This window comes from Miniopterus schreibersii (genome assembly GCF_964146895.1).
Source record: "Miniopterus schreibersii genome assembly, chromosome: 9".
NCBI lineage: Eukaryota > Metazoa > Chordata > Mammalia > Chiroptera > Miniopteridae > Miniopterus > Miniopterus schreibersii.
The window spans coordinates 73,404,235-73,417,878 of record NC_138118.1 but is presented as its reverse complement, the minus strand read 5'-3'; the positions used below and the strand labels follow the sequence as shown (position 1 = coordinate 73,417,878).

Below are 13,644 nucleotides of genomic sequence, written 5' to 3'. Positions count from 1 at the left end.
TCTGCAGGTCTCTTCAAAAGGTCAACATCATAATCAAGGGAGGGACGGACGGTCTAACTAGACACTACACATGGAACTAGGCTGGAAACCTGTACGTACAAATCAGCTATAAAGAATATTTTGGCATCAAATAAAGACATCTGAATATAGTATGTGCACTACATGAGCCGGAGACCCACTGACATGGGAAAGCGGAAATCGATGACTGAACTAAAACTGTAAATTACAAAACACCTTGTGAAAAATGATCTCAATTAGTAAAGAAAAAAAAAAGTACATTTATGGACAGGAAAAAAAATGGAGGAATATGCACTAAAATAGTACAGTAATAATTTGGGTAGTAAGAATGCAATGTCTTAATTTTTGTATTTTTAATTGCCGCTATTTTCTAATGTTATGTATTTATTAAACTTTATATAAATTTATACTTATTAAATTTTATGTATTTATTTAAATATATATATATAACATGCCTGAAAGCACCACCCAGATGCTTCTGAGGCGTCACAAACTTAACATGGCCAGTTACCTTACATTAACTTGTCCAGTTTCTCCTAGAGTGTTCCTAATCTCAGTGGATTCTACCAACAGTCAGAAATCCTATCCTTAATCAACTTTCCACATCTCTCTTCTACAACTGTCACACGTAACTAGTCACCAAGTCCTGTTGATTTTGCTGCTTAAGACTTGAAAATCCTCATTTTATACTGCTATCACAACTTCTTGCCTCAGTACTTAACAATCTAGCTCCATAATCTGACCTCTCCCTGTTAAATATCTCCTCTCATCCTGCCCAAGGTTTCCCATTGTCCTAAGCATAAAGTCTGAACACCTTAGTATGACTTATAAGGCCTCAATCAACTGTCCCATGCAAAGGGTATGGGTGATATGTGTCCACTTTTTTGTACCTAAGATATTGACTTAGACATAGGAACCATCTCACTCTAAATCTTCATATTTTACATTAACATTGTTGGAGTCAGAGAAAGTCTTTGAGTAAAACGCAAGGGGGCTGCCCCCTAAGATCTGCAGTGGAAAGCAAGTGACACTTTATCCCTCTATCCCGCAACCATTTATTAAATAGTCCATCCTTTCTCCACTAAATGTATTATCTCTGTCATAAACCAGGTTGTCATATGAGTGTGGATATATTTCTGGGGTTGCTATTCTTGTCGATTAATCTATTTTTCTAATGCTGACTCAATACCACATGGTCTTCATTGCAGATTTATAAGAAATCTCCCCCACTCCCTTTCTCTTCTGAAACTGGTTTTTCTTTGTTAAAATGATTAACTCTTTATTGATACAGACCAATGCTTAAATCGCACTTGTTTTTTGTGCCTATCAAACCTATGCTATGTAGTGGTTTCTATCCTCACACTGCTCTCTGTTGTTCTGAGGTCATCAAGTGCACCCCAATCCTAGACTCAACACTGAAAATGCGCATGAATGGCCACAAGGAGGTCTGACAAAAAGCGGTAGTGAGGAAGGAAATTCCACTATCACAGAGACAAACGTCTCTAGCACATGGTCTGATGATAAATCAGGTTTTGTGGTTTTTTTAATTACATAAAGAAAAAAACATTCTGATGTATTTCTGTGACAGATATACATTTATGCAATGTGTATTAGTTACGTGTGTGTTTATGTATCCTCAGAATATTGGAACATTAAAATACCTATGCTGGAATTTACATATTACAAAGTATGGCCCTAAATAGTATTTAAAAACCTTCTCTTAAACTGGAACTTAACTACTAGCAAAGTATTTGGGAACACAGGGACTTGGAGAGAAGAGCGCTGGGAAGTTCACCTGGAAGTGGGGTTCTTTGAGAATCCCAACCAGCTCTGCCACGTTTTTGTCCACACTGACGAGGGGGCTGATATCTTCGAGAATTTCGTTCACTAATTCCAAGTTATTGTCGCTGACAGCTTCTAGTTTTGAATCTTCTAGCCTCTCATGAGCCTGAAAAGACAATAACATAGCAAAGTAAGAATATATATTGTTTTGCTCCAGGCTGTGGTTTTCTTCCTGATTTGTTTCTTTTTCATAAAGTTTTAAAAGATAGGACTTGAAGGCTTGATTCACTGAAACCAAATTTAATATTTTAATTAGAGGCAAAATACAAATCTTTCTCAGTAAATGTTTTCGTGCAGTATAATAAACCTTGGCCTCTATTCCTATCCTAAGTCATGAAAAATTCATTTTCATAATTAAACCATGAAAAAACTAGATAGGCCAAATTATAATAAAAAACCATATATTTCTTACCCAATAGAAATTCCTAGAGATGTTCTAGTCTAGACTCAAACTCTAGATGATACTGTTCATGCTGTATTAAATTATATGATTAAGCATAATAAAAATAAAGAACAGGAACACAATCATTATATAGATTACTATTCAAAAAGTGATAAAAATCATTTTGGGAAACCCAGAGTCTGAATTAATAAACAAATCAGTTCAGAGAGACAGTTCTTGAGCTGGACCTCAAAGGACTGTATCATTTCATGTCTATATATCTTAAGCTGGTTTTTTAAAATCTCATAATCTTTCCACATAAAATGGACCATGAATCACACTGTCATAGACACCCAGTAGTCCTAATTACCTTTTCCCAGGTGAAGTAAAGCAGAGTTTTAAAATCAAACTGAGAATGAACACCAAGCAGTCTTCACCTTTTAGTGTTCTTTGTTTTTCTGATAAATGGTTGCTGTCTGATCTTGAAGACAAGCAAAGCATAACTATTAAGATTTAGTTTATAAATGAAACCGTGTAAGATGTCAAGTCTTACACATAACAATTTAAGATTCATTTCTGTAAGTGCTGAAGAAAAACCCAAATTTCAAGTGGCAACTATGAATTAAATAAAGACACCATGCTAACATTGCCTTGAAGTTAAATAAAGTTTAATTGATAGTATTACCTATGATACTTAAAAGTTATTTCTATCATATAGAGAGACTCCTTCAGAGTGCAAATATACATTTTAATTTTGAAAATGCAATTTTTTTTTTCCACTTAAATGTATTTTTCCCCAGGTGATTCACAAAGTAAAACAAACTTTTAAGTGGAAGGGGGCTATATATTAAGCAACATTTTTAAGAAACACCTCAGAAGAAGAAATTTTAAGTCACATGAAGTAAACTGACAAAGAAAAAATTATAACTGCTTGTAAACAAAGAAAAATGTCAAAAGACTAAATGTAATTTAAAAAGAAGGGAAAGTTTCTATTAGATTTAGGTAAGAAAAACATTAAGAAGACTAGAAATGCCACAAAGAATGAGCATAGTAAATGTATAATTTTTGAAAGCCTGGCAAGGATGGGGTAATGAGGACACTCTGCATATCACGGAATGAATGTCAGCTTTGGAAAAAGGCTAAAGTAACATGCATGATTAGTAACTTCTACAAAACATGCTTTAATAAATATCTAATTTAGCATCACTAATGTTTCAATACTGTAACACTCATCATAGTATAAGAAAGCTTCAGACAAAAAGAAAAAAATTAACATTTATTGAGAGTGTGTGTGTGTCTTTAACTATATTCTGAGTATCGTGTGAGTGTGAGAGTGTGTGTGTAACTATACTCCTAGTGAGAGTGTGAGTGTGTGTGACTATAATCTGAGTATCATGTGAGTGGATGTGTGTTTGTGTGTAACTATATTCTGAGTACAGTGTGTGTGTAACTATATTCCGAGTACAGTGTGTATGAGTGTGTGTGTAACTATATTCCAAGTATAGTGTGTGTGTGAATGTGTAACTATATTGAGTATAATGTGAGTGTGTGAGAGTGTGAGTGTGGGTGCTCAGCAAAGATAGGTATGTCATTACCATCCTCCCCTTACAGACACAGCTGCTGATGCAAAATGAGATGAAGTGACTGGTTCAAGCTCACAGTGCTGGGAAGAGGCAGTGTCTGGTGGTCCAGTATCAGGGCTTGAGCTCTTACCTACCACAGCGTCTTTGACTTTATCGCCATCCAGACACCACCCTAACATCCTGTTGTAGTTCAATTATTCAATCTAGTATATGATATGTTATTTTCACTTATTTAGACGCTCTCACCAACTGCTAGTGGAGTTGCTGCTTCTTAGCATAGCGCTTTCAAGTCCAGGGGTGTGAACTCTGCTCCCCCACATCTATTCCTATAATTATTTTATACTCCTGTGGTTCAAAATACCACCCATCCGTTCAACCTTCCCTCCCCTGCTCTGAGTAAGAGTTATAAAGGCCACCTCTTTCTCCAGGAAACATATAATGAATGGCTTACTTTGCCAATATTGTATGCTACACGATCGGCATATAGTAATATATGTTTTAGACATTGGTAGACTGTGGTTTAAGACTTTGAGACAAAAAGAAACAGAAGTGGTCACTAACTTGAAAACTCTAATAGAGCTCCCTTCCTTTCTATGTTCATCTACCTTATTGCTACCCAAATTGGGTGGGGCAGGTGGGAATGCGGAAAGACTAATGGCAAGAGATAAAAGAGGAAGGAAGCAGAATTATGTGACAAAAACAAACATACCTGAAGATATTTCCACATCAACTGCAAAGACAGGTTCTACCGTAGGAAAGAACTTCACAATACAATACAGAAATTCTCAGAGGAAGACAACGTCTTTTTTAGTAAAACTACAGCTGTAATTACATTAACATGGAAAACCAATTCCTGAAATAGAGTTGCGTTCAATCGAGATCAATTTTACTTTTTCCAAGAAAGCAAATGCAGGTTCATATTTTTAAGCTCTAAGATTTTGTGAAAGAAGTTTAAAGTCAGAATTTATTTAGTAGCTTTCAAGAGACAAGTACCGACTGGAATTTAACTAATCAGACCAAGGACAAAGGAAACACTGACCAGAGAGACAGAAGAATCACACGCATTTGAATGAGTCTTGCTTCCTTTAAGAAAAAGCATTACTAGAAACCTAGCATAAGTCCATACAAATATATTTCATTTGCCACAAGTGCGTGGGAGAACATGCCCTGACTGGCTTTGCAGAACACTTGGAGCTCACACAGATACGGCCTGGCCTTTCCGTATGGCCAGTTCTGAGAATCTTACCACTACATCTTAGAAAAGTAAACTGCAGAGAAGAGAATGTTCTTTCAGAACTTCAGGGTATTTCACCCAAGCATTGTCCAACCATGCTTGCCAACAAAAAAAAACCACCTTTTTAACAAGAGTTGTGGGCTATACCTAAAGAGACAAATACTATTCTCTATTAATAATACACTATTATTAGGTGTAATAATCTTGCCTTTCTCTGTTAAAAGCAAGAACCTAAATATCATAAATTTTGTTTCTATCTTCTTAGAATATGGCTAAGTATGAAGCAGTCACTCATTAAATATTTCTTAGTAAAGCTAAGTAAATGGGAAATAAGTCTGACAGTGGTCAAGAGTCATCCTAAGTTCTAAAACAGTAATATCTAAAAAGTCCTCTGCAAGACAATTTTAAAAATAATTTAGTAATCTTGTGAATAAAGCAATATACCTTAGCAAGTGATTTTACAATAGGATTCTCCATAATCCCCTTGAGGAAAATTAGGTCTATCTCTTCTGCTCCTGTAGATGAGGGCAGCTCGGTAAGGTTATCCAATACTTGCTGCATTGCTGCTGAGAAAAAACAACGTATAAAAAACAAAAAAACCTTTGGTGAGCACACAATGCAATATAAAGAACTGCACTACAGAATTAACCAATGAATTTTAAATAAATTAATCAATAAAATTTAAAAAGCCTTAAATTCCAAGCCATTATGAAATATGATTATGACATAATTCAAATAAAAAGGCATTAACAATTAACACCCTTTTGAAAAATTGCATTTAAAAAAACTGAATTGTTAAAAAGCGTAAGTTTCAAATTGACTTCCCATAGCAGGACAGGTTTTTATATGCAGTTTGGGCTTTATCAGGCTACCTTATACACACAATCTTACTCTTAATTTTATATCTTCAAATTAAAAAACATTACTTAGGAAGAAATATGAAATTTTAATGGATCTATAAAAAAGTACAGAAACTGAATTATTAATCAAGAAACTGCCCCTACACCCAGAATCTGATGGCTTCATTGGTGAATTCTATCAAACATTAAAGAATTAAAACCAAGACTTCACAAACTCTTCCAAAGAAAGGCGAGGAGGAAACACTTCCCCACTATTCTCTGAGGTCCTGATACCAAATCCAGACACAGACATCACAAGAAAATTATAGCCAATATCCTTTATAAATGAAATTGCAAAGATCTTTAATAAAGACCAGTGAACTGGGTCCAGCAACACTGAAAAGGACTGCACACGACGACCAGTACAATTTATCCCAGGAATGAATGCAAGGGTGGTTATCTGCACCCTTCCTCGTCAACTCCAGTTTTCATGTCTCTTGGGTAAATGCCTAGCGGTGGGATTGCTGGGTGACATGATGAATATAGTTTAACTTTAGAGACTACTGGGCTGTTCAACACTTTCGCAACGTTACCTGGATCTGCCCCACCTGGGCCACACACTAGCCAGTCTGGGACTCGGGCCACGGTGTTCTACTGGTATTTCAGAACGCAGCGTCTACGGATGCTCTTTGGGGTCAGAGCCACGCGTGCACAGCTCACAGGTGAGCCCCGGGGTGCACAAACAACTGTAAGGGGTCTCTTTCCAGACGCCCCCTCCCCCCCATAACCTAAGTACTTCTGGTTCTCTGAGATTTACCAATCCTCCGGCCAGGAATCTCAGGCTTTGTTTCACCTACTCTGCCACACGTGCACTTCCTACAGCTGAGCTTGTGACCTCCTCCTTCAGGAGGCCAGGGAACACAGAGAGAAAAGACAACATGGGCCACGGCGGCTCCAAACCAAGAGGAAGGTTTCCTGCCCTGGAGTTTTGATCGGGCTCCTCTTTGGCTGCTGTAGCTGCTTCAACGCTGCTGCCAGGGGATTTCCTGGGGGCTGGAGTGCGAGGAGAGAACTCGGAGAATGAAAAAGGGGTTTCTGCACTCTTGCTGGGCATCTTGCTCTTTAAGCCAGAACTAGAGGGTTTCTGGAGTTTTCTCTGTTCATTCTCAAGCCCGCTCTTGGGCTTTAGGGCTGGGTCAGGGAATGCAAAAAACGTAACCTCGCCACCGATTCAGCAGTACTCAAATTTCTGGTTGTCTCCAACCAGCCTACTCTCAGAGTCTACAAATAGCTACTCCTGTATTCGGTCCAGTTTTTGGCTAAGAACCGGAGAGACGGTGCACTGTGCTTACTCCATTTCATGGAGCCCTTTGTAAGCTGTGGTTCCCACTGAACTTGGGGAGGTTTGGTGCCATTTATTTTATTTTCTGTCCCTTCCCTTCCTTTCTGCCCGGGACTCTCATTACACGTATGCTGAAATGCTTAACACTGTCCAACAGGTCTCTGAGCCTCTGTTTACTTTTCTTAACTTTTTTCTATCTCCTTTGGGTTGAATATTTCACTGACCTTCCCCATCTTCACGGCCACCTTAAGTCTGCTGTCCAGACTATCCCATGAGTTTTTCATTTCAATTATTGTACTTTTCAAGTCTAACATTTCTATGTGGTTTTTCTTTCCTAATTTCTCTATTGGAAATCTCTCTTCGTTGAGTGTTGTGAACTTACTGTCCTTTAATTCTTTGAACATATTTAAAACGGCCAATTTGAAGTCTTTGTTAAATCCAACACCAAGCCCACTGAGTCAGTTCCCACTGACTATTTTTTCTCGATTACGGGGGTCACACTTTGACTATTTTTTCTCGATTACGGGGGTCACACTTTTCTGTTTTTCCTTCCTTCCTTCCTTCCTTCCTTCCTTCCTTCCTTCCTTCCTTCCTTCCTTCCTTCCTTCCTCCCTCCCTCCCTCCCTCCCTCCCTCCCTCCCTCCCTCCTTCCCTCCTTCCCTCCTTCCCTCCTTCCCTTCCTTCAGTCCAGCAGTTTTTGGTTGAAAACTGAACCTTTACTATATTATGATAAATCAAGATTCATTTTATTTTTCAGAGTTGTTGAGTCTTTTTTAGTAACTCATCTAAATTTAAACTACAGAATCTGCTTCTCTCCATGGTTTGCAGTTGGGACATCTCTGCTCAGCTTTTTTAATTCTTATTTTTACATTTTAGGCTGGCTTCCTAGGGTTTGTGCCTATGTCTGTACAGCTTAATTCCCAGCCAATGCCTATGGCAAAGGTTATGCTCAAACACCTCAAGTCTGTAAGACTTTCCACCCGCTGCCAGTTGATCTGTGTACAGACTGGGGATGCATTCAAAGTAGCAGCCAGTTCTCCAGTCCCCCTTGGTCTGAAAGTTTTTGCTAGGCTCCCTCAGGGTCTCGCCTGCAGTATGTAGTTTCCCAGCCCTTCCATGGCTTCATTTCCGTAGTTTCCCTATTAAATGTCTACTGGTCCACTGCTCATCCCAAACCAGGTCCACAACCTTGAGCTACCAAGGCAGCAGGGTTTTCCCATTGGTTTCTAACCAAATCCACCACTGGTCACCAGCAAAGCTGCAGGCTTCTATGTCCCTCTCACCCCCTTTCTTGAATCAAGTCACGCCCCACCCTCACTTAGGCAGCAAAGCTGCTGGTTTTCTCAGCCAGTCCCAACCTAGTGCGGGTGGGGTACAGCTGCGCAGGAATCTGGACAGATCACCGGCAGGAAGGCCACGGACTCGCAATGCGCTCACCCCAAGCCCTGACAGTCCTGCAAGATCAATTTTTTAACTGCCTTTGGTCAGTTTCCAATACTCCTAAATGGTGGTTTTCAACAACTGTCCAGTTTTATATTTGCTTTTTACAGAGAGGAAATGCCAGACTCTACGTGCTGCCATTACCAGAATTCGAGTAATGTTTTTAATGAGAGATTTTGAAAGTTTTAACTGTACTAAACCTTCACTGTAACAATTTATCATCAAGTGAAAGGGAGCATCACGGTAACTGGTAATACTGCCTCTAATGAGACAGTATTTTGGACGTCCATTGTGACATTACAGGAAAACATGGGGGGAAAATAGGAACCACTTCAATGCTCCTCAGCAGGGGAATGACTAAATGCCCAGCCTGTGAGTAATCCGCAACAATTAAAAGAGTAACCTGGTTTTACAGGTTCTAACATGGCAAACGTTCCAAAACACATTTTTCTGTGAAAAAAAAGCATCACAGAGATAGTACTGTGTGATATTTAAAGAATGAAGCACACAAAACAGTCCTTCGCATTTCCCACAGGTGCAAATATATAAATATACAGAATAAGCTTGGAAAGATAGAAAACAAAGTGTGACAGTTATTATCCTTGGGGAAGGAGCAGGGATTGAAAGAAGGGCTGGTTAAAAAGGCTCTTGGAAATTGTTACAAAATTAATATATGTATGTATACCTGTGCAACAAAACGGTAACTTAGCTGTGACCTGTGTATCTGGAGAGTCAGTGAGGGCTCCTAGCGGTTTCTATACAGACTCATAAGAACTGAGGATAACCACTTTCCCTAATAAAATTAAGTATCATTATATACAAGGTTTTATTAGGCAAAAATGCTTAGTCTTATTTCTTAAGTCATGGATTTGTCTCTCCAAAGATGATCTCCTTATGCAGAACACTTCATCCCTGAAACACCTGTTCCTTAGGTATTCACTTGTACTTTTTTATCATGGATTTCTCTCCCAGTAAGCCACTTCAGTCTGTCAAATTAAATAATAGCTTTTAATTACTTTAACAGGGGCACTCTTCTTCAATGCCTATAGTTAAGAATTACAACGAATGAAATGCATTAACAATTACTCTTAATTCTTTAAATTTCACCCAACAAATCAGATGCTTTTTCCATTTTTACCCTAATCACAACCTTTACAGATTTCAAAAGCTAAACAGAGCCTTCAAGGTGCTGTAGGAATAAATGAAAACTACTCATCTTCCCCTTTTAGCCACACACACACACACAATGAACTCTGTTGTTGCTATGGGTAGTTCCAGGGTATTTGGTTTGAGATTACCAAGAATCAAGTTCTACACAGATTCTTGGAAATACTAACTAGGCCAGAGGACTTTTCTTACCCTCCTATAATAAACACTCTGTTACTCTCTCACAACTGTAAAATGATAAAACAATGTTTTCTATTGATACTAAATGATGGAGGAAGAATTTCTTACTACTGTTGTTTTAAGGAGCCCCTTTTATAAGGGTCCTTTTAGACTTTTCTGCCAATATAAACACACCTAACACACGCTAATAGAACCAAAAGCCACCAAGTGGTATCAGCGGACGTCTTAACCATCCCTTATTCTTTACAACTCCTTCATCACTGCATCATGCCTGCTACCACTGCAGGTACACAGATTACCTTATTTTAATTTCATTTCCAGGTCAGCTGTCCATTGTCTCCCACCTAAATTAGTCACTTTAACTTAGTGAATCCTAAGTGCTGCTCCAAGTCACTACCTGAGTTCAAATAGTAACCACCTTTTGTGTACATTATTACTTTTTCCTACATTTCCTATCTCATTTCAGCCTCAAAAATTGCCATAAGCCAGGTGGGACAGATATTATCTCCACTTTATAGATAAGAAAATGAGGCCCCAAATGTTTAAGAGATATGTCAGAGGTGGGCCAATAGGCGAAAAAATAAATTGAGAATTCAGTTCAACTGATCCCAAACTATGCTCGGCTTTTCCAGCTGGAATTGTAGATTATAAGCTGCATTCCCCACAGATGATCCCTCTACAAAACCACCTCAGTGTTTTCCCTGAAAAGAAAAGAAGGAGAATGTCTGAGAGACAGGAAGGATAACAAATCGGGACATTTTGCAAGGGACTGGCCAAGAACACAGGGATCTGATGAGTTCTGTTCTGCCACTGAGGGCTTGCACGTCAACAGGTGGCAGACATGAAGAAAAGCGTGAAACAGCCTCGTCCGGTCAGTGGAGCGAGGACTGGGCATGAGAAAAAGCGGTTTCTAGTTCCAGTCTTGCCACTACACAGCACGACTTCATTAACTTCAGCCCCGAAGGAGCAGACACAAATTTCTGCGGATCAACACCAGCCACTCTCCTAATTTCTACTGCCGTGCCAAGTACATGGACACAGTAATGGAATCGGAGATGTCTTTGAGAAACTTGGAAGCAGTTGCAAACGTCAGTAAGATGGAAGAAAATGAACAGCAGTAATAACATGCGCAGGATCCGCGGATGACTGGAATAATTCCTCCAAGAGCAATCGGTGACTGACATAAAAGCAAGGTCAATGGTCAGAAATGGCCGTTAGAAACTACGTGCAGTCAGACACATCCAGAGAGGCTGGTGATACAACAGATCAACGCTGGGTGAACATACTTTTCACAGCCCTACTTCATGATCTCTGTCTCCCTGAACCATAAAAGGTAAGTAGTAAGTAGCCATTGAATCAAATGTGTTTACTGAAATCTGAAGGGAAAGAAAAGGAAGTATTAAATATAAAACTTAGCCTTTTCAAATTACTAATCTTTCTTCTTTCACATTCTTTGCTTACAGTAATCTTTTAGGGTTAATGTACAATGTATGTCACTGTACCCCAATTCCAAAAAACAAAACAAAAAAACTAGTATAATGGTTAATAAGAGAAGCCAAGATCCAAAGGAAATACATACACTCATAATTTCTTTTCCCATTTTCCTGTTTCTAAACAAAAATATTTAGTAAAACAAGGGGGAAGAAAGGCTTTCCAGCGCTCACTAGGTGTTTCACGTATGCGCCCCTTTTCTCTTGATTAAATTATAACCTCAAAGAACAAGCGCTTTCTCTTCTATTACAGCTCCCAGTAGAGTGCCTCGTACACAACAGGTACTCAACAAATGCTTAGTAAATGCTCAAGTAACGCTCTGAATTATTTTTCCCTTTTATTACCTAGCTTTCGGATAAGACAAAGTTTTGTATAATCAATAACTGACACGTAGCAAAGTAAAAATACAAAGTCACTGCAGGATTAGCCTGAGTTCATAACAGCACCAGTAAGCCAGAGGGGCCCATTCGCTTCTTGTGTTAACATTCTAGAAATCTCAAGAAAACCTGGAAGCAAGGCTAGCTGTGGGTGACTGTGGCGGCTCTTAGAGCAAACCGCCTTCTGGTGGAAGGGGAAGCTGAAGGGTGCCCTTCATGGCAGACCCTGTTTCCCAAGGTGTAATTTAAAATTAAAACTAAGCATGGTTTTCCAGGGGAAACGCTCCCCTCTGACAAACTCCAAAATTTCGGGTTGCTTGGATTTGACAAAATCAAGTGTCGAGCTTGACAAAAAAAGTAAAATGAATACTTTTATTGAAGGGGACAAATGTCAATTTTCCTAGGTAAAGAGGAATTGAACCCATCTAACTCTGCTCTCGCCTAAAACCCTTCCTCGGTGTAATAAAGATGCACGTCTGTATTTTATTTTGAAAGGGGTACGTTTACAAAGATGAATGGAAGAATGGGAGAAAAGTTGACTTTGAAAGCTCTGAAACATGTGGACAAAAGAGTCACGGATCTAGCAGACGTTAGGTGGCCACACTCTACAGTAGCTGCTAGGAACGCAGAAAATTTCATCCACACAACAAAATCTTCCACAGGCTCAGGGGGTTAACAGCACGAGGAACCTGAGGTGAGGTGAGCTGCAATAAGGAGGCCAGCTATCAGGCCCTGTATTCTATTAGCCGATCCAGGAGTAAACTGCACTTACCTTTCTCTATTCCTGCTATTTTTATTTTCCTGGAATTACTATTCATCTCCTTAGGTTTTCATTATACGACTGATGGATAACTCAACCGCATCTCCCCCACAGGGTGGTAATTGCTGGCCCCTCGCCCTCCACCACACAGGACTGGAAAACAGGTTTCTGGAGAGAGTAAGATAAAAAGTGTATGCGGACACAGGACAATGGAGTCCTACCGAAGGTGGGACCGCTGGGCGCTGAGACGACCCCTTCGCCAGCTCCTCCCTGCTGCCTATCAGGAGCCTTTAGCCTGGTCTTCACCTTTGGGGCGGATGCCAAGGGTGTTTTCTAGAGAAGACGACCAGCCTAAGAGGAAAGGCAGGGACATCAAGGCCAGGCATCACCCCCGAACAACCCAGTCCCAGGACGGCCAGCGAAGCTCAACATGCGCACAGAACTACTGCACGCTGAACAGTGCACTAACAGCCCTGGAATATCTGATGCCAAGAAAAGCCTGGAGCACGCGAGACAGAGGCGAGAAGATAAAACCCACCTGGAACTATCCAGGGTGAGGAAAAGTCAGCACACGTGCCAGGGAAGTGAGAGGGCACCGGATTCACGAACCGAGAACAAGGCAGCTATAGAAGAGGGGTGGGGGGGGAGGGGAGGGGCTGACAAAAGAGCTCTCAGGAGTAGAAAAGCAAAAGCAGAAGGAAAAAATTCAATGGAAATCATGGAAGATAAATTTGGGGAAATACCAAAAAAATACAAAAGCACAGAGGAAGAAAAATGAAATGAAAGGAAATTAGAGGACCCGAGAGAGGGCATCTCAATGAGGAGTTAGAGACTGAAGAACAGACGAAACGAAGAAAGGGAAGCGCCGATGAAATGCCACTGCACAGGACCAAACACTACGAGTTGCTGGACTCAACGGGGCATGGGGCGCCCAGCTCCGCAGATGAGAACAGACTCGGGCCCAGACGCACCCCTGTGAGGTTTCAGGA

The 13,644-nt window shown here is 40.0% G+C and overlaps 1 protein-coding gene across 7 annotated transcripts in view; it reads right to left on the bottom strand.

Moving 5' to 3' along the window:
- The window catches only part of PALS2 (protein associated with LIN7 2, MAGUK p55 family member), a 62,310-nt gene that overhangs the window by 29,842 nt on the left and 18,824 nt on the right, over positions 1-13,644 (bottom strand). For 5 of the 7 annotated variants that reach the window (XM_081146892.1, XM_081146890.1, XM_081146891.1 and 2 more), the window contains exons 2-3: positions 5,504-5,622; positions 1,814-1,966 (exon numbers count right to left, since the gene is read on the bottom strand). In XM_081146892.1, coding sequence (XP_081003018.1) covers positions 1,814-1,966; positions 5,504-5,620 — 270 coding nt within the window. In that variant the 5' untranslated portion in view covers positions 5,621-5,622. Of the gene's footprint in view, positions 1-1,813; positions 1,967-5,503; positions 5,626-13,644 lie in introns of all 7 variants that reach the window. The other 2 variants (XM_081146888.1, XM_081146889.1) reach the window with 1 other exon arrangement.